This window comes from Eumetopias jubatus, unplaced genomic scaffold (assembly GCF_037043125.1).
Source record: "Eumetopias jubatus isolate StellerSeaLion01/CBP00866 unplaced genomic scaffold, mEumJub1_p1.0 scaffold_12, whole genome shotgun sequence".
Classification (NCBI taxonomy): domain Eukaryota; kingdom Metazoa; phylum Chordata; class Mammalia; order Carnivora; family Otariidae; genus Eumetopias; species Eumetopias jubatus.
Window position 1 is genome coordinate 63,512,985 of NW_028274818.1, and position 24,651 is coordinate 63,537,635.

At 41.1% G+C, this 24,651-nt stretch overlaps 2 protein-coding genes across 2 annotated transcripts in view; one reads left to right on the forward strand and one right to left on the reverse strand.

The window, feature by feature from the left end:
- SPMIP3 (sperm microtubule inner protein 3) overlaps positions 1-10,676 on the forward strand; it is a 31,574-nt gene extending 20,898 nt beyond the window's left edge. The window contains 3 exon segments of the mRNA XM_028111771.2: positions 2,929-3,101; positions 10,524-10,605; positions 10,607-10,676. Of these exon segments, the coding sequence (XP_027967572.1) occupies positions 2,929-3,101; positions 10,524-10,605; positions 10,607-10,676 (325 nt within the window).
- A 6,865-nt stretch (positions 10,677-17,541) lies between these two features.
- The window catches only part of ADSS2 (adenylosuccinate synthase 2), a 34,480-nt gene continuing 27,370 nt past the window's right edge, over positions 17,542-24,651 (reverse strand). Inside the window, exons 10-13 of the mRNA XM_028111525.2 lie at positions 24,167-24,291; positions 22,621-22,718; positions 19,931-20,080; positions 17,542-18,687 (exon numbers count right to left, since the gene is read on the reverse strand). Coding sequence (XP_027967326.1) covers positions 18,635-18,687; positions 19,931-20,080; positions 22,621-22,718; positions 24,167-24,291 — 426 coding nt within the window. The 3' untranslated portion in view covers positions 17,542-18,634. The remainder of the gene's footprint in view (positions 18,688-19,930; positions 20,081-22,620; positions 22,719-24,166; positions 24,292-24,651) is intronic.

Below are 24,651 nucleotides of genomic sequence, written 5' to 3' on the forward strand. Positions count from 1 at the left end.
TATCGCTGATTCTCTCTTCTGCCTCGTTTATCCTAGCAGTTAGTGCCCCCATTTTTGATTGCACCTCATCAATAGCTTTTTTGATTTTGACTTGGTTAGATTTTAGTTCTTTTATTTCTCCAGAAAGCGTTTCTCTAATAACTTCCACGCTTTTTTCAAGCCCAGCTAGTATCTTTAAAGTCATGATTCTGAACTCTAGGTCCGACATCGTACTAATGTCTGTATTGAGTAGGTCCCTGGCTGACGGTACTACCTCTTGTTCTTTTTGCTGAGGTGATTTTTTTCGTCTTGTCATTTTGTCCAGAAGAGAATAGATGAATGAGAGAACAAAATGCTAACAGGTTAACAACGTCCCCAGCAAATATACTGTATACAAATCAGAAAAGACCTGAAACCAGGGGAAAAGAAAGGGAAAGAAAGAAAAAAGAAAGAGAAAAAAAAAGATAAAAACAAAAACAGAACAATACAAAAAAGCAGAATATGATCAAATATGATCAGGCTAGTGCATAGATCAGTGCCACACACTAGATTTGGGGCGTATTTTGGTCTGTTAGAAAAAAGTGCCTCCTAAAATTTTAAAGGAAGAAAGACATATATGTACAAAATAAGGGTTGATACAATGAAGGGATGGAAGATGACTGTAAAGATGAAAATTATAAAAGATTTTATAAAAGGAATTGATAAGTTGTTTGAAAAAAGAAAGAAGATTTAAAAAAAAAAAGAAAAGGAGAGAATGTGATCAGGCAGGAGACTAGAACAAAGCCATACACTAGTGATTTAGGGTATATTTTGATCTGTTAGAAGAAACTGTATCTCAAAATTTTAAAGAGAGAACAACTTATATATATATATATGCCAAAAATAAGGGTAACTACTGTGAAGGGATAAAATATGACTCTAAAAATGAAAAATAAAAAATGTTTTTTTTTAAAAAAGGGATTGATAAGATGTTGGTTGAAAAAGGGAAAAATTAAAAAAAAAAGTTAAAAAAATTAACTTCGATGAACAAATGAATCATGGTAAAAAAAAAAGCCATGAATTCTATGTGCAGTATTCCCCTAGCGCTGGAGTTCTCCCGTTCTCCTTGATCGGTAAACTTGGTCTTGGCTTGCTGGCTGTTCGTGCTGATCTTCTGGGGGAGGGACCTGTTGCCATGGTTTCCAAATGTCTTTGCCGGAGGCTGAATTGCCCCGCCCTTGTGGGTCTGGGCTAAGCAAGCTGCTCGGGTTTGCTCTCAGGAGCTTTTGTTCCCTGCAAGCTCTCGGTACAGCTTTGGAGGACCAGGGTGAAAATGGTGGCCTCCCAATCTCCACCCGGAGGAGCTAAGAACTCGGGGCCCCGCTCCTCAGTGAGCCCCCAGAGAAAAGCAGTCACTCCTGTCTCCCCGGTCTCCGGCCGCGTTCCGTGCTCACCCGGCCTGTGACCGAGCATTTCTATCTCTGGCCCCCGACCCCGTGTGGAGTCTCCAAACCCAGCAGATCCCTGTGGTGCACTCCCGCGCCGCTCCTCCCGGGGGAGGGAGGGGAGTCTCCCCAGCTCTGCCGCTTGTTGGGTCCCTGCTGGAGGAGCAGTGGTCCAAGTGGGCTGCAGATCACAGTTTATGGCAACCCCGAGCTGAGAGCCCGTGCCTCGGCTCGGTCTCTGTGGCTGGCTTCCCCACTCTGATACCTGGGAGCTCTGCTGCATTCAGGCACCCCTGGTCTTTCTGTGTCCCCAAGGGTCCTGAGACCACACTGTCCCGGGAGGATTCCACCCCCCGCTTAGCCACTGGAGCGACGTCCCTCAGCGGAGCTGACTTCTAAAATGTCCGACTTTGTGCTCCGCGGCTCTAGTACTTGCCAGAAGCGGCCGGCGGATGCCCCCTCCCCCGCCGTCTATCCTCCCGAATATCACCTCGGATTCACTTCTCCGCACGTCCTACCTTCCAGTAAGTGGTCGCTTCTCTGTTCAGAGAGTTGTTGCTACTCTCTTCTTTGGTCTCCTGTTGACTTCGTAGGTGTTCAGAATGGTTTGATCCCTATTCAGCTGAATTCCTGAGACCAGACGAAATCCAGGTCTCCTACTCCTCCACCATCTTGCTCCCAACTCAAACCTTTATTTAAACCTAATTCTGTATTGCAGACTTTTTCCCATCTCAAAATTCATAATTCTACAGCATCACTTTTAGTGGTGGGGGGGCATTCTTGTATATGACCATATCATTTTCTAAATAATCCCCCTTTTTTTAACATGAAGATTGTATCCACTCTTTTATTATCTTTAAATATTTTGGTGAGCATTCTAGGAACTAAGTCTTTGTTGATATCCCTACTTTCTGGAGTTGCTGCAACAAGGTATATGCATTTTTTAAAGATAGCAATCTTCATCACCAAAGTACTCTCCAACAAGTTGCCCAGTGAATGTGTACTCCCACAAGTGCATTAAGATATTCCCCCATTACATTTTGATTCTTCTTTATTTTTACCTTCAGAGGGTAGTTATCTCAGTGGAGGTACAGGAAAATTATAACTGATTGGAGGTTCATCCAACACCAGTTCACACCAAAGGGGTGCGTCTGGTCAAAAGAAAGCATCGATTCCTTGAGGGAACCAAATGTCCATAGAAAAATTACAATGGGAAAGGGCATTGGGAGATCTGGAGTACAGGAAGTAGCCATGCATGAGCAGACCCAGCAGAAGTTTTGATGCAGGTCACCTTCTGTAACCTGTGATTGGGGAGGAGGAGGGATGCTAAAGCGGGGGGAGCAGGGGACTGGAATCCCTGAGCCACCTACTGAAAACTGCTGGGCTGACCCTGGAGCTATGGAGTCTTGCCAATAGTATCTCGGTTGCCTCCTGGTCACTTCCAGAGAATAGATCTCAGCTGATGAGAACATGAAATGCTTTTCTTCTACTGGGTGTTCAGCAAGCTCTTTCTATTTTCATTTAGACCTCTCATAGACTTGACAATCCCACCCAAGAGAAAAAGTCAGTATCAGCCTCAACTAGACCAAGAAACTCTCATTCGATATATTTGTTTCCGAAGACATTCAAAGCCCACTGAACCATGGTATAAAGAAACCACCTACCAAAGAGACTATTCTCTGCCATTTTACAAGATTGGTAAGTCAGGTCAACCGCTCTTACTCTCTGAGATCAACCTTGCTTCAGATGAGCCTCTCTCGTGGGCTCGCTGCCATCAGGGACCAGTCAAGTTGGGGGAGGGTGTTCTTGTGTGTCTAGCGCAGGAAGAAGAATTTAGAGGCTGGCCCAAGGGCTGCTTCCTCCTCTCCTCTTTTTTCTAGCTCCCTATAGAATTCAAGGATAAAAAATGCACAAATGTCCTTGGTAGGAAGCCGGCTCAAGTGTGACTACTTCTCATTAAGCCCCTTGTTACTCAACAGATTCCTTATTGTGCCTAAACGTATTGTTAAGGGAACTTTTTTTCTTTCTTATTCTCCCATTTTAAATAGCTTTATGACAATTATTTGACATTTGGAGGCATGTTTCAAAAATTCTAATTTCCCTCTACATTGCAACATGTGTGAGTATGAAGGGCCAAGCCCCCGCCATGTGACCTTGGGGGTACACACATGGACCCTGATGTAGACATTACTTGTATTCCTGTTGTCATTGATGCTTTGAATTTCAGCAAGTGGGAGGAGTTGCTGCATTGACAGACTTTCTAAATGAGTAAACCCCACTATTTCTGGGGCTCTTACACTGTGGCAGATACATATTTTTTCCTCCTAAGAGCTCTTAGGTAAGTATATTACTTTCCCATTTTACAATAAAGAAGATCAAGTTGCAGAGACAATTAATTAAGCAGCCCCAGATCACAGTGCAGTAGGTAGGAGAAGCAGAATTCAGACCAAAGCTATTTGAGACATAGGGTTCTGTGCTTGACCCTTAAGCCTTACTGCCTTTGTCACAGCTGACTCACTTGCATTACTATTTATTTAATATTTTTCTTTCTTTTTGCTTGAATAAGAATAAGAAAATGAGTAGAAGGATGGTGGGGGGAGTGGCTGGGGGTGAGAAGGATCGGCCCTTCCTTCTGTTCTCCCCTGAAAAGGGCAGAAGCCCAGATGGAGTGCTAGGCCAGGTCCCAAGGGAACCGGGAACAACAGCAAGGAAGATGAGAAGCAGATGGAACCGGGCAATCTCCAGATAGTGGAGCCACGGAGAGGGGGCAGGAGATGAAGCCAGATGGGCCGGATATGGGGGGGAGGCATCTGGCATAAGAGGTTACCTACCAGCAGTGCAAAGCTGGGGTCTGGGAGGGGAGAGAAGGTTGGAGCTGAGAAGGCAGCGGAGGGGAAAGGAGCTGGTAGCTAAGACGAGCTCATTTAGGGAAGGAGGTGCCAGGAGGGAGTGAGGCATGGTGGAGGTTGGGGTCCCCCAGGGGGCCCTGGAAGGGCTGTATTAAAAGGAGCTGGGGTGGGTGGGAGTGCAGGTTAGGGGCTGAAGGATGAGGCCTGGGGGAAACAGAAGCCATCAGGGGCTGAGCAGCTGAAAAGAAGAGGCGGTCAGGAGGTGTCAGCGGGGCTCCTGTCCCCACAGAACCGGCTAAGCAGCTTGCCTTTTCAAGACTGACCAAGTATGAAGTCGGTTTCCCTCCCATGTGGGAATCTGCATGGGCCTTGAGTTACCAAAGTGATAGTAAACAGGACCTTCTTTACAATTCCTCTGCTATGAAGGAATCCAGTTAGACACAAAAGGTTTTCTCCCTGGCTTGTTTTAGACAACAGTTCCTAAGTCTTTCCAAACCAAGAGAACCAGGTGAGTGTTTAGCAAAGTAGTTTGATATTTATCATCTTCTGTGTCCCTAGCACTGTGCTGGGTAGCATGGGAGGAGGTGAACGCAAGTCGGGGCTCTGACCTCAGCCACAGGGTGTTCCCAGTCTGATCGGGAAGATGAAGCAACCATCAGCTTATCAGTGAATGATTAAGAAGCAACTAGCAGAGCAGGAAGATGGGGTCGAGAACATGCAGCCATGGGACACAAGCTGGGCCCCGCTGGATGAGGTCCGATGCAGAGAAGTGGTGCACATAGCAGACAGGGACACTGCAGCCAGGAGCATGGTGGCAGGGGTTGGGGTTGAGCCTTGTGGAGTGTGGGGGGAGCAGGGAGCACTCCAGACATGAGGACGCTGGCCTGCCTGGGCCGGGCAGGAGGAGAAGGAAGTGGGGGTCACATGTGGTTGGCAGAGTAGAACAGAATGGCTGGAACTGAAGAGGCATTCAAGGAGGGAGTCTAAAAAGTTGGATTTGGACAATCAGAGCCATCTTAGGACCCAGTCAAGGGAGAACCCAGGCAGTTTCAGAGACTGTCAGTCAGTCGGCCTGCTCAGGACAGGTTCGAGAAGACACGACTAGACTACATTGGCAGTCAGGCAGCATGGAGCTGTGGAAAGGTGGGCAGGACTCAGGCCTTGGGGGGCTGCAGGCTTGCACATTCCAGCTCTGCAGTGTCGGGCAAGACACTCAGCTCCTCTGAACTTGTCTGTGCCTCAGCAAAGTGGAGATTCAAAGTCTATATTTTAGGATAGCTGTTAGGATTTAAAATAGCTGTCCTGTGCCCAGAACTGTGCTAAGTGGTATGCACAAGTGTGTACACACTCGTGGTTGCAATGAGTCTTAACAGCCCCCGTGAAGGAGGTATTATTATTTACTGCATGTAACAGAAGAGAAAACTGAGCCTTAGGGACTTTAGGAAACTTCCTCAAGCTGGTAAGTCGTCAATCCAGGTCATCCAGATTTGTCACGTTCCCAACCCTCGCTCTTGAACTGAGAAGAATTCATGGGAAGTGGGAAGAAAACTCATGTGGTGTAGCATTTGGAGTGAGAAAGGACAGTATTAAAGGAGAATTCATGAGAGTGAAATTAAAGCTCAGCCTTCCACTTCTACGGCAGGATTTTTGATGCCTGTGATAGAGATAACGGTTTTCAGCAGAAGAGGTGTCAAGTTGGCATCAGTAGATGACTGAGAATAAGGTGCTGGAAAGTGCAGGCAGGAAACCTAAGACAGGAACAGGGTCAGACAGTCCCTTCCTCGGTGAGATTTGAAGCCTGACCAATTCAAGAGGTAATGTATGTTGAAATATTCACTGCTCCATTCATTGAACCACTGATTGAGTGTGTATTAGTTATCTCTTGTGGAGTAATGTATCATTCCAAAACCTAGTGACTTACAAGATAAATGATGATGATTTTTATCTTTTAGCTGGGCACTTCTGGCTCAAGGTATCAGCCAGATGTCAGCGAGTGCTGCATCATCTGAAGGCTTGACTGAGGCTGGAAGACCCACCTCCAAGGTGGCTCATTCACATGGGTGTCACTCACATGCTGGCTGGTGACAGGGGCCCCCATGCCTCTCCAAGTGGTCTCCCCACAGGGGTGTCAAGTGTCCTGCAGGCGTGGCAGTTAGCCTCCCTAGAATGGGCAATCTGAGGTGAAGGGGGGAAATTCCAATGCCTTTTATGACCTAGGCACAGAAGTCACACACTGTCACTTCTAAGGTGTCCTACTGGTCACACATAGCCAGCCCTGAGGCAGTGTGCAAGGGGATTACCTAAGGCATGGATACCAGGGGGTGAGAATGACTGGGGTCCATCTTGGAAACTGGCAACCATACGACGATTTGCTCATTGACACCATTGTGAACTAGCCACTGTGCTGTCTGGTGGGGGTAGACAAGATACCTGCTCTCACAGGGTTGACATGCTTTGGGGAGGGGGTGAGGTACAGAGCATAACCAAGTATATTTTTTAAAAATTATAGGCTGTAGTAGTGCTGTAAGGGAAATAAGCAGGGTGCTAAGTGTAGCGAAGGGAGATTACTTCTAATAGTGCAGTCAAGGAAAACCTCTATACAATTTTAGCTGAGCCCTGGAAAATAGTAATGAGTCACATAAAGAGCATTTAAAGGAGCAGTAAGAGCAAAAAGCTTGAAAGTGGAAAAGGCCTCAACACGTTTGAGGAACAGAAAGGGGGCAGCATAGCTGGTGTGTAGTCAGCGAGGGTACACGTGGTAAGATGCCTAGATTCCAGTCCAAGCACAAAGGAAGATCTGGAAGGGTTCCGAAGAGAGGAGAAAGCTCTCATTTGTAGTTTTTAAAAGATCACTCTGGCTGAGACCCTGTTTGGAGGTGAACAGGAGGTAGCGCACGCAGGCCAGTGAGGAAACTGTTTACTAGTTTAGAACAGAGATGATGGTGGTTTGGAGCAGCAGGGAAGATGAAAAAGAATGAATGGATTCCAGAGATATTTTGGAGGTGACATCAACTGGGCTTGGTGATAGATCTGCTGTCAAGAGCATTTTCATTCATTCATCTGTATTCTCTCAGTAAATAATTTGAGAGCCTACTTGTATGCCAGGCATTGTGCAAGGTTTTGGCAATACCACATCAAGCAAAATAGACACATTTCTACATTCAAGAAGCTTCAGTGGGGAACCAAGACAGAAATAAGCATAAAATTTCACCTGCCATAAATGCTATGAAGCAGAGTTTATGTGATGCTATAGGAGCACTTAACAAGTCAGAAAGGGACAACAAGTCTCTGAGGAAATGAGCTAGATGTTCACTAGGCAAGGAGTGGGGAAGAGCTTCGCAGAGAGTACAGCATGTGCAAAAGCCCTGTGGTAGGGGCATGACATGTTTGAGGAACTAAAAAAAAAAGTAAGAATGTGCTAAAGCACAGAAATCAGGAAGGGTGGAGCAGGATGTGGCTCGAGAGATGTAACAAGGGGAGGGTTTACAGGTCATTTTCAGCTCTGGCACCTCTAGCCTGAGATTAATGGGAAACCATTGAAAAGTTTGAAGGACGGTGGATGTGCCATGATTAAAAAGTGCATTTTGGAAAGATTGCTCTAACTGTGGAGAAGGAAAAGGAGGCAGGGTGAGGAGTCGGGTGGGGCCGAGATTAAATATGGTGAGTCAGGAGCCATGGCAGTGGTTAGGCTAAATGTTCTTAACCTCGGTGACATCACTTTTAGCAATCCAGATGCCCAGGACAGACCCAGACCAATCAAACCAGGATCTCCCGGTGGGAGGGGGTGGTCCCAGGCATCAGTAACTTAAAAAACTCCCCAGGTTATTCCACCATGCAGCCAGGTTTAGGAAGCAGTGGTTTTGGCAAGTGATGATCGCTGGTAGCAGTAGAGAATGGGATGGATTTGCGAAATACTTGGTTGGCGATCATTTTGTAAACAACAATCTGGCAGGCAAAGGCTGGTCTGCAAGAGACCCAATAGAGAGAGGTCATAAATCTGAGCACTGAGAGAGAACACAGCAGGGGCTGACTCAAGCGTTTGTTTGAATCAAGAAACTGACTCCTTGAAGGAGTCTTTGGGGGAAGGGCTTCTCACAAAATAAGATGGATAGTAAGTTGTGTATCAAGGTGTGGGGTTTTTTCTCTTGACCATTTGACCAGCATTTGTGATCAGATTTTAAGGGCAGGGCTTATGTCTCAATTAGCACTGATTTGCATTTCATGTTCAGTTCTTATTTCTTTTTAGGAATTGGTGAGAAACAGATTAAATATAGATCATGATAGATCACAGTTATCACTCAAGAAATTCTTCTTCAGGAAAAATTCCTTCTCAGCACATAGGGGTTCATTCATTTATTTAGGAAACATTTATTAAGCACAGACTATGTGCAAGACACGGTGTAAGATATGAAGACTCCATCCTCAGAGAACTTACAGCTTAGGAGGATAGGATGGCCCCTCAGACAAAAGTTGCCCTTGTATTACTCACCCCGGAGCCAAATACTTAAAAAAATTCATTCTTCAAAAATAAAACATATGCTCTCAATAGCAGTGTGACCCTTAGACTCTCTGACCTTCAGTTCTCTCATCTGCATAAAGGACTAAAAATAGTATCTACCTAACAAAACTGAGACATCCATATAAAGACTTTAGCATTCTGCTTGTAGGTAAAATTTATAAGCCTTCAAAGCTATAATAGCTATTATAACTGATCAAAGAATCAGCATGTGCCATAATAAATACTTGTAAAAAACAAACAAACAGAACAAACAAAAAATCTAACGCAATGGAATTGTATCTTATACAGGGATTAAGCTCTAAAATCAGTGCATAAGGTAGTAATGACATATAATCAAAGTTGTCCTTGCAAATCTCTTAAATTGTTCAAAGTGATAATATTAAATGATATTAAATTATTAAAGTAGCTGGACTAAATGGGATTCAGCAGACATTTTGTCTGTAGTTCTCAATTAATTATTCATTTCATTTTTACTAAATGATGACTTTCAAAGAAGTCACCCCCACAATTCCACATGAACAATAATTTCACTTTAGCAAATGGTAAGGAAATCCCAAAAATCATTTCACATGTCCTTTCAATAGTATTCCCCACCCCCAAATATGCATAGCATATTTCAGGCTTGATAGCATCCACTGTCTGTGGGCAGGGAGACGCAGAAGGAATCCCCCAAAAGTTTGTTGAATTTACCTCATTAACTGAGTGGGTCATTCCACTCCACGGCAACTCTGACAACAAGGATCACTAAGGCTGGTGAGTGGGATTCCTCACACTCCTAAACTACTTAGCTATATCTCCCTGGAACACAATGTAACCCTCCAGAAGGTCCAAGTTGCTATTTGAACCCCACCATAAGCCTTGGAAAGTCAAATTGTTGCTTGCTACAGACAGGTACACACTTTACTAAATTAGATTTAAAAAATCCTTCCAGGGATGGCATTTCTGGTCCTACTCCTGGGTTTGATGAAATGTTATCCATTCTTAATATCAAGAAATGTTTGTATCTTTCAATGCTATTGAAGTGCTGTGGCAGGTGGAGGAGAGCAGGGAAAAGATCAGGGACTTTGGGGCCAGATACTCCTGGGTCAGGTCCCCTCATAATCCTATGAACTTGGGCTAGTTCATTAATCTCCCTGAGATGGTGACACCATCAGTGAGTGAGCCTGTGAGGATTACTGTGGATATTAATGTGAGTAAAACACTGAACACAGTGCACAACGCTACACATAAGATAATTGTGTTACGATGCTATCACCGAAATGCTGCTCTTTGGTTCGCCAAGACGATTGATGTATTTAACCCCCAGCTCTCCTCGAAAGCTCACCTTTGGACAAGCAGAACTATCCGTTATTGTAGATAAGAGGTTATAAAATACAAGGGAACTCCAGTGGGTATGAATTTTAGGGATGGTAACAACTGATGTTTGACACAAACATCATACAAAGTGGCCTGTAAATAATGTAGGGTTTAAATGGTCTGGGGGTCTAAAATTAGGATGCAAAATGCAAATTTATATGATTGATTTAATTTCATTTACTTTTGGGCATAATAGAGCAATAGGCCTCTTGATCAGAGATTGAAACACAGAAATCACCTTTTGACAAGTCCTTTACTCCCACATCTTTTACATATATTCTTTTGTCTTAAATCCGCCAAATTGTTTTGTTATTGCACACAATTATTGTTGACAGTATGTTAAAATTTAGGAGTAAATGGTCTTAAAATAAATCATTAATTTGTTTTAAATTCCAGATTGGGACCAGAAATTAGCCACAGTTTCATCAAATCCTAGACCACTAAATTCACTGCCAGAGTTCTACTGTTGTGAAGAGAGGCAGCTTTGGAAGAAAACCTTTTAAATTTAAAATAATGATGGCATTTGAACAAAACATTTGGAGTTCTTAGGTGACTGCTTTAGATTAAAATAATAACAGAACTACTTCTGATTTAAGTGTGTATCCAGATGGCTATAATCCTGAAAAATTTCATGTTACAAATTCTTTTCAGAATGAGGATGATCAGCCTAGGGCAGGGAATCAAGAGTCAAGTTTAAGAGAACTTGTCATCTGTTCTCACATCGGCCCCAACACCAGGCTCATGGCTGGTGCTGACAAACCATCTTACATTTAATCCAATTGTTGTACGGGGGACAAGTAAGAATATAATCTGCTCAATAACTGCATCACTCACTGTTGGAAAAAAGAAAAAAAAAGAAGAACCTGGGGATGTAGCCAAGAAGGAAGACTGCCAGCACCACAGACCCTACAGAGGCTCTGGATGTGGAAAACCAGATATGGCTTAGGGCTGTAGTGAGCTATGAGACTGGTAAAAAACAAAAAGGATTAATTGAAAGTCTGTACACAGAGAGTTAATACCCCTATCCGAACAACTGGGCATCAATTCCCCAGGCAAAAAGCTAGAGGGTCTTTTCTAAAGAAATGAATGATCCCAAAGAAAAGATTCCTACATTCTGACCCCTAGTAGCCCTCCAACATACAAGTTGGTTCCCTACTCAACACCCCAAAGTGAAGCCTACCAGTTGAAAAACTTTATATGGAAAACTTTATATGGATAGAAAGGCAAAGAAGATTATTGCTTTAAAAGAGACACAGAGGGGCACCTGGGTGGCTCATTCGGTTAAGTGTCTGACTCTTGGTTTCTGCTCAGGTCATGAGATCAAGCCCCGCATCAGGCTCCACACCCAGAGCAAAATCTGCTTGAGATTCTTTCCCCTTTCTTTTCCCTTCCTCCCTGCTCCCCCTCTGCTACTCCCCCTGCTCAAGTGCTCTCTCTCTCTCATTCTCTCTCTTAAATAAATAAATCTTTTTAAAAATAAAAAAAATAAGAGACACAGAATAATAAATCAGGGGGTCCATCATCTGACTAATAAGCATTCTAGAGACAGAACAGAGGAAATCATCAAAGGACCAGAAACCTCTCAAATGCAAGGGTCTATGCTGTGGCCTCACACATGAAAACACAGAAAATAAAAATAACCAACTTTCGGTTTCACTGATTTTCTCTGTTGCTTTCTAGTCTCTATTTTGTTCCTCTTCACTCATCTTTATTATTTCCTTCCTTTTACTGGTTTTGTGTTTAGGTTGCTTTCTTTTTTTAGCTCCTTAAGGTGTAAAGGTAAGTTGTTGATGTGAGACCTTTTACTGCTTTCAATTTCCTGTGGAGCGCTGCCCATGTTTGCAGCTTCCCATGGTTTTACTATGTTGTGCTTTTGTTGTCATTCATCTTTAAGTGTTTGCTGATTTCCCTTATGATTTCCTACTTGACCCACTGATTAAAAGTGTGTTTTAAAATTTCCACTGTTTGTGAATTTTCCAGTTTTCCTTCTGTTATGGATTTTTAGCATCATGCCATTGCCATCAAAGAAGATACTTTGTAGGATTTCAATATTTTTAACTCTCAGGCTTGTTTTGTGACCTATCATACGGTCTTTCTTGGAGAATATCCCATGTGCACTTGAAAAGAATATGTATTCCATTATTTTGGGGTAAAGGGTTCCATGAATGTCTGTTAAGTCTGGCTGGTTCATAATGTTGTTCAAGTTCTCGATTTCCTTATTGATCTTGTATCTAAATGTTCTATGAATTACTGAAAGTGGGGTATTGAAGACTCCAACTATTATCAGAGAAATATTTCTCCCCTCAAATCCATCAATGTTTGCTTCATTTATTTGAGGGCTCTGTTGTTTGGTGAGTATATATTTATAATTATTACATCTCTTGATGACTTGACTTTTTTATCAATACATAAAGTCCTTTGTTGTGATAGTTTTTGATTTAGTCTATTTTGTATGATATTAGCATATCTTTTTCCATGCTTCCACTTTCAACCTACTTGTATTTTTGGATCTAAAGTGAGTGACCGCTAGACAGCATACATGACCTTGGGTTAGGCAGAAGACTTCTTAAACATGATAGTGAAAATGCAATCTATTAGTGAAAAAATTGATAAATTGGACTTGATCAATATTTAGAACTTTTATATTTCAAAAGATACCACTAAGAAAATGAAATGGCAAGCCACAGATAGGGAGAAAATATTTGCAAAGTCTGTATCTGATAAAGAACTTGTTTCCAGGATATATGATGATATACAGTGATCTGCTATAATTAAAAAGAAAATTACCTACTTCAAAAATGGGCAAAATATTTGAATAGACACTTCACCAAAGGTATACAAATGACCAAGAAAAGATGTTGCAACATTATTAGTCACATTAGGAAAATGCAGATTAAAACAACACAACCCTTCACACCAATTAGAATGTCTACAATCAAAAAGACACATTATTACAGGTTTTGACAAGAATATGGAGAAACCTTTATACATTGATGGTAGGAGTGTAAACTGGTGCATTTTGGAAGTTTCTTTTAAAAATTAATTATAAATGTACAATATGGTCTAGAAACTCCAGTCCTAGGTGACTAGCCAAGAGAAATGAAGATATGTCCACACAGACTTACAAATGCTGAACAGATGAATGAAGAAAAGGTGGTATATCCATATAATGGGCTACTGTTCAGCACTAAAAAAGGATGAAGTCCCTGGTATATCCTCATAACATTACATTAAATGAAAACAGCCAGATGCAGAAGACTGCATGCATATTCCATGATTTCACTTACATGTAATGTCCAGAAAAGGCAATTTTATTGAGACAGAGAGTGAGTTTGTGAGGTTGGGGGTGGGAATGGGGAGTGACTGCAAATGGGCACAAATAATTTTTTAAGATTTTATTTGTTTGAGGGACGCCTGGGTGGCTCAGTCATTAAGCATCTGCCTTCGGCTCAGGTCATGATCCCAGGGTCCTGGGATCGGGCCCCACAACGGGCTCCCTGCTCCGTGAGGAGCCTGCTTCTCCCTCTCCCTCTGCTGTTCCCCCTGCTTGTGCTGTCTCTCTCTCTCTCTGACAAATAAATAAAAAAATCTTAAAAAAAAATTTTTATTTATTTGAGACAGAGAGGGGAGCAAGAGCACGAGCTGGGGGAGGGGCAGAGGAACAAGCAGACTCCCACTGAGCAGGGAGCCCAATGTGGGGCTCAATCCCAGGACCCTGAGATCATGACCTGAACTGAAGTCAGATGCTTAACTGACTAAGCCACCCAGGCGCCCCTGGCACAAAGAACTTTTATGGGGTGATGGAAATGTTCTAAAACTGGATTATGGTGATGGTTGTACAGTTCCATAAATTTACTAAATCACCAAATTGTATTCTTAAAACAGGTGAATTTTATGGTATATAAATTATACCTCAATAAAGTTGTTTCAATAAAAACCATTATGTATGTATAATTTTGACAAAAATAAAACAAAATCAGACCAAGAAGTCTCTAAGGAAGACAGATCGATGCTGTGCATAAAGATGAGCCAAATCTTATTTTCCTTCTTGGTAGAGTCTATAGAGGTGGATGCAGTTCTAAATGAGAAGCTAGGCTAATGGTATATACACTGGTATTTCCAAACAAAACTTTTCTTTAGTTTTGGAGAAAAAAACAAAAGCAGTGGGAAAAGAGTTAACAGAGCTAATAGTCTTCTCTTCCCCCCCCCACCCCACCACATTCTAGAAGCTAATATACTACGTGACTGCTGAATCCAGTGAACGCATAGTTTTCCCTGCATTCACTACCTCTGTATTTGTGTCACTGTGGACCTTCATTCATGAGGTTTCTAAAGATTGAGCCAAAAAAGTGATGCCAAATGCCAGTATCCCAACCATACTTCCCAAAGGGGTAGTGACTGTGACAGACAATGCATTTCTGAAAGTATTAATCACTAAATATACTTGGTTCTCAGGTACACCTGAAATAGCAAATTATTCTCAGTAAACTGCTGTTGCTCATTTCTTAAAAACATTTAAAATTATATGCTTTTAAAATACAAAGATGAGGGGCACCTGGGTGGCTCAGTCATTAAGTGTCTGCCTTTGGCTCAGGTCATGATCCCAGGGTCCTGGGATCGAGCCCCGTGTCGTGCTCCCTGCTCAGCGGGAAGCCTGCTTCTTCCTCTCCCACTCCCCCTGCTTATGTTCCCTCTCTTGCTGTGTCTCTCTCTGTCAAATAAATAAATAAAATCTTTAAAAATGAATAAAAATAAAAATAAAATAAAATACAAAGATCAGGGAATCCTTCAAGTCCTCTCCAAGTGACCAAGGTTAGCTATTTGATATATCCCCCCACATACTTTGTCCAAGCTTTAGATCAATAGTTTTCAATTTTCTCCTTCCCTTCCCCACTCTTTCCAAATGGAGTTGCACAGTAGAAAACATGCTGCACTCATGTCAATGTGTCATGGTCATCTTATAATCAATACATATTGATCTAACTGGATACTTTTAAAGGTTTCATAGAAGATCGTGGTATGCCATTAATGGACATTCATGTGTTTCTAATGATACAATTACATGCAAAATAGGCCTGCTTTTGGTGGGGGGATGGAATTGCTGGTGAGTCAAAGCATTTGCAAATAAATTGTATCAGAAATTGCCAAACTGCCTCCCCCATATTGCAGTAATCCCCCTCTGCTAGCAGTATACGAAAGGGCCATAGCACTGACTGCATATTTACCACTCTGCGAGATTGGAAGTGGGATCTCATCGCGTTAACCCACATTTTCCTCTCTGCAGGGACAGTGTCTGCCTTTTCATGTTTTGGGCCATTTACATTTATTTTTCTGCGGATTAACTGGTATTACTTTGTCCATCTTTTCTGTTAGTTGTCACGTTCTTACTTGTGGCAGCTGTGTAAGGGCTAGCTGTTGAAATATTTTTTCCTAGTTTGCCTTTTGTTTTCTCAGGGTTCTTTGTTTTTGTTTTTTAATGAGCTTTAAGTATTTAAAAATTATTTGATTTGGTCAAATCTGTATGTATTTCTTTAGGGTTTCTAGGTTTCCTAATTTTTCTTTACAAGGCTCTCCTGAAGATATTTTCCTGTATTACTTTCATTAATTAAACCTTTTATAATTTGAGTTTTATTCAATCTGAAGTTCATGTTTTGAGATTGTTTTCCTATCACCTTCTAATGCACTTTCCCAATGACATGAAATGCCATTGTTGGACTCTATCAAGCTCCCATGTAAAGCTGCACCTACCTCTGAAATGCCCCGTCCATTCCCTTGTGTATTTGTTCATTCCCATGACAATATCACATACTTTGACTACAGGAGCTTAACAGTGTTTTAACACTCTCCACACATTCTTTTTTCAAAAATATCTTAGGAATTCTTGCACATTCATTTTTCCACCAAAGCTTCAAGTACAATTTTGTCCAGTTAACAACCCCCTGGCAACTCTGACTGGAATGGCATTCAACTCACATACTCAATTGTGAAGGACATTCAACTCTATCACTCCATTAATATATAAAAAGTAAATATACTAAATAGGCCATCTCCCCATTGAAATACCTTGTTCTGCCATCTAGTTCCCTTCTACTGCGCTTTAAAATTTGGAGAGCTTGTTTGTTTCAGTTTTTCTGTGTCCCTGTTATGCCCTCCTAAGCATATCTATTACATTTTGGCCTTGGCCTTTTCTTTCAGGGGAAACATATTTTGGTTATTTGGCAGAGGGCTCCTCCAACTTCTTGCCAACTTCATCTGCCTCACCAGCCCCTCACTCATTTTTTTTCAGTTGCTCCAACTTTCCAAAGTGTTTCCAGCCTCTGGGTCTTTGTCCTGTCCCTGACTACTCATCCTCTTAATCTGTTTGAATGCTATTCCTGCTAAAGGCCATCTCTGACTCTTTCCAAACAGATTAAGTTCTCCTTCGTAACACCCTGCACTTTACCATTGTAGCACAGATTGCTTACAAATAAGTTTGTCTGGCACGCTGTCCGCAATACACCACCACACCAACACCTAGTGGATTCCAGCAAATACTCTTGTTCAATAAAGATTACTGTTATACAGTTACCTAGGATTTCAAACACTGAACTGTATCTGAAGAGCAAAACCTCTCTCTTAACCAACTTATTTAGCAAACAGCTCACTTCTGAAGACAGAATCACTCAACCTGGTCAAAAATGAGTAAATGTCCATCAACATCAACAGATTTGCACTTTTTTGGTTTAAAAAAGAAAAAGCACTGACTTGGAGTTTTTTTGGTTTTTTTTTTTTTTGTAATCTCTATACCCAACGTGGGGCTCAAACTCACGACCTGAGATCAAGAGTCACATGCTCTTCCGACTGAGACAGCCAGGTCCCCCTAAGACAGTTTTTCTTTTTTTTTTTTTTTAAGTTTATTTACTTCTTTAGTAATCTCTTTGGAGAATGAGTTCTTCACATCTGCCTCTGGACCATTACTAAAATTGTTTCAGTAACCCAACACTTTCAGCCAAGATGAGAATGTGGACTTAAAAAAGCTCATTTCAACTCAACTTGATTTGTAGTTCAAGTAGGAAGATAAAGGGTAAGGAGAAATAAAAGCCCATTTAATTTCCATTAGAATCAATAAAAATTATTTATTGTAATATTAAATATAAATTTTACATGGTCATTGATTGGCAATGGGCTTGAAAGATCATCTATACTATCCTTTTAGTTTATTGAATCCAACAAGGCTGGCTCTCTTTTAGAATTTTCTAAACTAAGTATTAATAAAAATATGTCTAGTGAAGACAAAAGATACTTACATTCTTTTCTATGACTGTTTTGATGTCTCCCCACTGTATCCCTACATACTACAGGGATAAAGCTCTCCCATATACTAGTATTACCAGTACTTCTTTTACTAGAACAAAAACACAATACACAAACCATACTAGAAATATTTGGTTCTTTTTAATCAGCTATTGATGGTATAATAAAATAAATTTAAGTGGCACCTAATTTAAACATTTAAAATAGTTCACTGAAGGATAATCTACAACACAGTATGTTAAGCCTAATTGTCAAAATGACACCTCTTTTTTTCCAAGAAAGAAAAAATAAAGGCATGATCAAAAGTATGACCGACAATTTGGGTTCATTTGGACACTTATATAGATGATTCTGTAGGTATACTGGCAGGCACAATGTTGAAAATCAATCCATTAGATTTAGAAATAATGGTAAGATAGAAAAGAACAGCTATACATTTCAGAGTTAACGCCTGAAATTAAAGAAAAATATCCACCAATTATCACAATGATCTTTTAATGACTAATTTTTTTTTAACATTAAGATTGTTGTTTTAGGGAACACCTTTCTCTGGACATTTAATTAAATGTTCAATGTATTAAATAATTTACAGAGAGAAATAAGTTTTGTGTTCTGTACAAATTAAAGAATACATGAATATAATCCCCTCCCCCCTGCCAAAGCTCAAATTTGCAATGGTCTCAGCAGAAAATAAACAGTTCACGAGTTAAACAGAATTTAAAGCATTACAAAAGTTTACAGAACCCTTCTTTTTATCATTTTTTTCAAACAGAAAAGATCACAATGACAAATTGAATGATCAGAATGTAAAAAATATTTGTGCAAAACTGCATTAATTGTTCTTCCTATTTAATAGAGGTGAAACCTAAGAACACACAATGACAATAATGAAGAAAAACTACACTGAAAGGAACTCTATTTTAGATTCCCAACAACATGGATCAAACTATGACTAAACACTGAGAGAGGACGCGGCACCGTGAGCAGCAGGAGCAGCACATGACTCGGCGGTTCTGCCAGCGAAGGTGGCTGACACCGGCACACACCGAAGCTTTTCTCCACACAGCCGGCCATCTGAAGTGACTGAAAACAACTGGAGGGCTTAAAACTCACTTCAGTTCTTTCTTCTTTAAATTTGCAGATCATAAATGATATATTTAAGAAAGTCCTTTCCCCCCCTCCTCATGGAGTGTTTCTTGTATCACTGGAAATCCTTAGAAGAGTTGAATCATAGACTCTCTGGATTTACCTACACCGATCCATTTAACTGGTAGGGGGGAAAGTACAAGAATAGTATTAATTCATTTATAATGTTCAATCCAGGGTCACTAACTTTGCCAGGTGCCTTCTGTTATCCTTTGCTGTCCTGCTAGAAGACTGGGCTGATTTCTAAACAGAACGTGCAGTCAACATCCAGCACAGCCTTACCAGTTCCAGTTTGAATCACGTGATATTTTCAAGTCCTCAATGCCTAATAATTAGGTTAGCAAAATATTGGCCTAAACCAGCAGAGACCTAAAGAACCCTTAATTAAGTCCCTAATAACTAGATAAGCATCTTTGATAAATGCAGGATGCTAAGAGATGACGGTGTAACTTCTGTATCTCAAAAAAGTAGAAGCATCTGTAAAAGAATACTATTTTAACTTGCACAGCCTGAACCAGTCTATAGGAATCTCTAAATATTGTACCACATGGGTTAACCTTTATGGAATTTTACACAGGCCACTGTTAAGTTCACTGTTGCTTGCATTTCAAAAAATGCTGACCAAGAGCCATAGCAAACATGCTGACTAAATTGGACGTCACACTGGCTGGGGCAGCGAGCAATTTGGAAAACAAGACTCGTATTTGAGACGAACCACAATACAAATCAGAGTAAGTATATAATGAATTCTACATAGAGGACACCTTCTACCCACTTCGCTTTTGTCTCTCCAATCTCTACCAGTACAAGTAGAAGGAAGAAAGCAATGTGTTAAAAGACTTCCCTTAACTAGTCACAGCCATAACCTGGTTATACCTAACTCCCTGGCCAGCTTGTTTTTTAATAAAGTTTTATTCTTTCCTCTCCTCTTGTATTTTTTCAGACTGGATTTCCTATTTTCTGTACCTGTTATCTCCTAACTATTCAAGAAACTCCCCCAACTCCCAACAGTGGTTTAATCTTGAGTGGAAAAACCACAAACCATTTTTGGTGGAGGTGAAGATACAAAAGGATTTGTGACTAGGAGGGAGAAAGCAACAAGCATGAATGTCACAGGGTAAAAACCAGAGTAGCAGAGAATTAAGACAGGGTCAAAACAGTGTGAGGTAACCTATCGTCTTCAGGCATACAAAGGATTAAAAAAGGATGACTATATTTACTCTAAGAAATAAGGTTATTTTGTATTTTCCCAGGCATTGATGCAAATCATGAACACTCTACAAAGTAATAATGATCTTTTATTTTATCTCAAAGGTAGAAAGGTACAAATAGAGAAAAGACAGTTGTTCATAAAGTATACTCACTTGGAATCTGAAGCTCATCTTCAATAAATCGAACATAATTTTGTGCATTAACAGGTAGTTCTTTAAATGTCCTTGCATTTGATATATCTGTGTTCCAACCTGGGAGCATCTTATACTGAACTTCAACTTTATTTAAGACTTCTTGGTTTGCTGAAAGTTAAAGAATAAGTCTGTTTTTTTCATGGTAGAACGCTGCCTATTGCCGAACAGCTTTTTGCTGTGTCAAAGGTTCATGATCTCTTATGAAAATCCTTGGAGCCAGAGGTGTTTTGGAATGCAGTTTCCCAGAGTGCAGGAAGGTCAGACAGTACACATTTACCACCTGAGGCAATATTTTCATAATCAAACACATTCCTGCAGCAACAGGACTCTTCACTCTAAGCAGAGAGATTATTAGCTCTGATATCAACTCAAGTCACGTTTTGCTGTCAAAGGACTTTGATGCCAAACTTTAAACTTTCCATTTTTAGAGCTTTTTAGATTTCCACACTGTGCATTAGAGATTATGGACCTGCGTAAAGGCAGCAACCTCACAGAAAGGAGACTTGCATACTTGCTCTCATCTGGGAAATCTACTGATTTTGTGATTGTGCAAAGCTGAGCTGGAAATTTCCTTCCTTATCTCACCTAATCATTTTCTCTGTATCCATATCCCCTAATAGAAATGGACAATGTACGAAAGTAAGAACAATTTCTTTGACTAGAGACAGTACAGTGGATGCTGTGGGGAATCTGTCCAGACTTCCCAAGTCAGCACTCAGACACTCATTCCACTGCCCACTGAGGACTCCCGCTCAGAAATTACTGTCCACTGAAGGGAGGTGCCTCCCCAGAACAGCCCACATCCCACGACTGGTCAATGTGCACAACAAGCAGCACAAAACTGCAGGTTCTGAGAAAAAGAAAACTCACAAGCAAGTCCTGAAAGTACTCAACTCTCTGCCCAAGGACAACTTCCCAGCCTCTGGAAGTCAGGACGCTAGAGTCAGGGGAGAAACAGTAGTCCCATTGAGCTGAGAAGGCAGATAACCAGGTTTCAGCAAAACTGAAATGGCTCGAGTCAACACGGGCAAGTGTCAGAGAGGAGGGAGCTATATGGGGAGCTCCCAGCCCTCAGAAGTCTGGGTGAAAGTCCCATGGCTAATGTTCAACTTCACATGGAAGGGACCCATGGGACCACTGGAGGCCTACCAGATGCAAGTCGTCACCCAGCTGAGTGGGACAGATTCTAGAGGCCAAGCAATGCTGGCAGAGGGAAAGGGACAGGATACACTGGAGCTCCAGCACTGCCACATTGGAGCGATCTCTTTACACCTTGGTAACTCTCCTGGCATCCAGCTGAGGTAGCAGAGAGGCTGCTCCTTAAAATTAAAAACCATGCTCAAGAGTATAACTGACTGCAGACCCTCCATAAGGAAGCCTAAAACCAAGCTACCAAGTTCCACAGAGGAGACCGAAATTTGGAGACTGACCCACACTAGGTTAGAGGTTTGGGAAACACCCTGGGCGCTTCACATAACTACACTAACACAGCAGAAAACCGAGCTTATACAAGTTCAAGATGATCAGCCAGTAATTCAACTGTCCCCTAAAACAAGAACCAATACTCTTCAGAGGAAGATAACAGAATCTGAGTCACTACAACCAGAAGTCATTAGTCCACAATCAAGGAAAAGAACAGTCAAGAGAAACCGACTGGAGATGGCCCATTGGACTAAAAGATAATGATTTTTTTTTTTTTAAGAAAGATTTTTTTTTTTTAAGATTTTATTTATTTATTTGAGAGAGAGAAAATGAGAGAGAGAGAGCACGAGAGGGAAGAGGGTCAGAGGGAGAAGCAGACTCCCTGCTGAGCAGGGAGCCCGATGTGGGACTCGATCCCGGGACTCCAGGATCATGACCTGAGCCGAAGGCAGTCGCTTAACCAACTGAGCCACCCAGGCGCCCCTAAAAGATAATGATTTTAAACGTGTTTCTAAGAACTTAAGGTGATCCTTGGTTCCCAAGGACTGGTCGTCATCAGCAAGTCACAAAACCTACAAGCCTACCAAGTTTCATTAAGCTAGTGAGTATTCCTTTGTTTGGCATATTCCCAGGCTTACAGGATGACTAAACAAATGAATGGTTCCTATTTCTGGAAGCTGGAAACATTTATGGAACTTCCTGAGTAAATGAAGAAATCCTATAACTAAAGATATGCCTGAAGAAACACAGTACCTCATGTAGGAAGTCTCCCTACAACCACCCACTTTTGACATAGGAGATCAGAAAAAATCATTCATGTGGCTTGAAGAACAGGGTGGGTAAATGTATTAAGAGCCTGCTTACTTTTACGAGCAGCACTCTTCTCCTACCCCACATTTCTCAAGGAAGAGAAGAATGCTATACTGAAGTTACTTTCAAAATAGGGAAGATGAGATTCAGGAGCAGCACAGCTGGATGGGCTCAGAGGGACCGTGTTTCTTCTTTCCTATTTTGAGTCTGAACACACGCTTATTACTGCAACCCAGGATCCAAATGCATAGCAGCTATGAAACAAATGCCAATAACATGTGAATATACTTTTGCTATTCACAAAGAACGTATCAACCCTGTGGCTATACATCATAGACTAGACATAGGTACTTGATTAAACTGCTCTAACACGTTCACCTAATAATATTCTTTTTTTCACAGACTGAAAAAAGTACCTGGGAAATGAGGTATGATTTCACCATCTAACTTGTAAGCAACTCCAACTTTGATTTCCGTAAACATGTCCAAAATATCCAATTTGGTAAGTGCCAACCTAAGTGGAAGGAAAGGCAATGTTCAAACAGCAAACTATTAAAGGCCCTAACATCTAACTTGATGAAGAAGTAAAGGAAAATTCATACAAAGCTAAACACTCCAAAGCAATTCTGAAAACTGGTCAGGATTATATTCTAAAGTGTGCCACACATAAAGCATGCCTTTTCCTGATAATAAAAAAATGACTTAACTGATCTACTTGTGAGTTACTTTTCTAATAATTCTATTTTCCCTGATTGATCCACACCACCTTTATTTTATTTTTTGAGAGAGAGTGTGCACACGAGTGGGGTAGGGAGGAGCCGTGGAGGGGAGAGAGAATCTCAAGCAGGCTTCACGCTCAGTGCAGAGCCCAGAGCATGGCTTGATCTCACGACCCTGAGATCATGACCTGAGACGAAATCAAGAGTTGGACGTTTAACCGACTGAGCCACCCAGGAGCCCCGCTTAGCTTTCTTATGATGGATCAACACATATCTGAGGGACAGCAGCCTGGAGTAAAGGATGCACTCTGTGGGACACAGCAGAACTCGCTGTTCCACATGGAATACTACAAGATACAGGTACATTTACATGTAGGCCATCGATCCTCATTTCTTTACTCTGGTTATTATCACCTCCATCCTTCTGCTCAGAAACTGTCAAAGCAAAGTGAGGACACCACATCAAGGACCTCTTCAAGATACATCAAATCTCCCAGTAAACTGACTAGGAAATAATTTTAAGGGAAAATGTATATAATTAGCTAAAAGAGTAAGTTTGGGATTCTTACCCACAAATTATTTTTTGTATCTTTTATTCTGTTATTTGCTGGAACTTAAGCCTAATTAATACAAACAGGAGTACATTTATTTACATATTTATGTACATGTGTGAATAGCAACTTTTTACCAGGTGATTTCAGTGAGCCAGGCAGCACACTATATGCTCTCACTGTATTTCTCACCTAATTTTCAAAACACTCACAGGAAGTAGGTAATAATATTGTCTAGATTTTAAAGATGATGAAAGAGGCACAGAAAGAGTAACTTGACCAAAGTCCTGGCACAACGCATGAATCTGAGATTTGAAAACAGGAGTTAGACATAAATCAAGCCCATGCACTAAGTCAGTTATATTGCTTCCCCTCCATATAAGCAAAATGCACCATCTACCTACCTACCCACATACCTCACTTCCTTCTATATTTACATGCATGTGGGAGTAACATGATTCCTTTTTCCCAATCGTGGATATGTAGGAAGACAACCTGGGGTCCTTTCCCTTGGGTACCCTTTCCCTAGATCTTGGTCCACTTGAACCTTGAGCTACAATTTCATCTGGAGGCCAAACAGTGAACCTTTTCTACCAGGGCACTGTTTTTCAAGTTTGCACTCCACAAAATTTAACCTGTGGTCATAAACTGTACCTTAGTTTCCTGAAACAAATGTTTCTAAGAATACTCACGCAGTAAATCCATTAATCATGTGAGCATATTTGAGCAAAACCAGGTCCAGCCAGCCACACCTTCTTTTCCTTCCAGTGGTTACCCCAAACTCTCGACCTCTTTTTTGTAATAATTCTCCAATTTCCTAGAAAACAGAAAACAGGACTTTAGGATTATAATACCAATGCTGTCAATCTAGTAGAATTACATGTAAGATCATATACCAAGTCAAAGTCTTATAGAGATGAACATCTTCCAAAAAATAACTAAGTGGAAGACAGAATTCCCTACCGATGATGGATCGTATGTGAGGTAGGCATTATTTGGAAGAGATCCACTTTGGGCTTCATTTTTTACCATTTCTTTAAAACCTATAGTTTTTACAATGTTGGATAACTTCTTAAAATTTAGAGTAACATACAAAATGCTTCATATTAAAAACAAGGTTAATTATTTATTAAAATAGACAAGTTAAGCCAATTGTTCCAAGAACTGTAGTTCAATG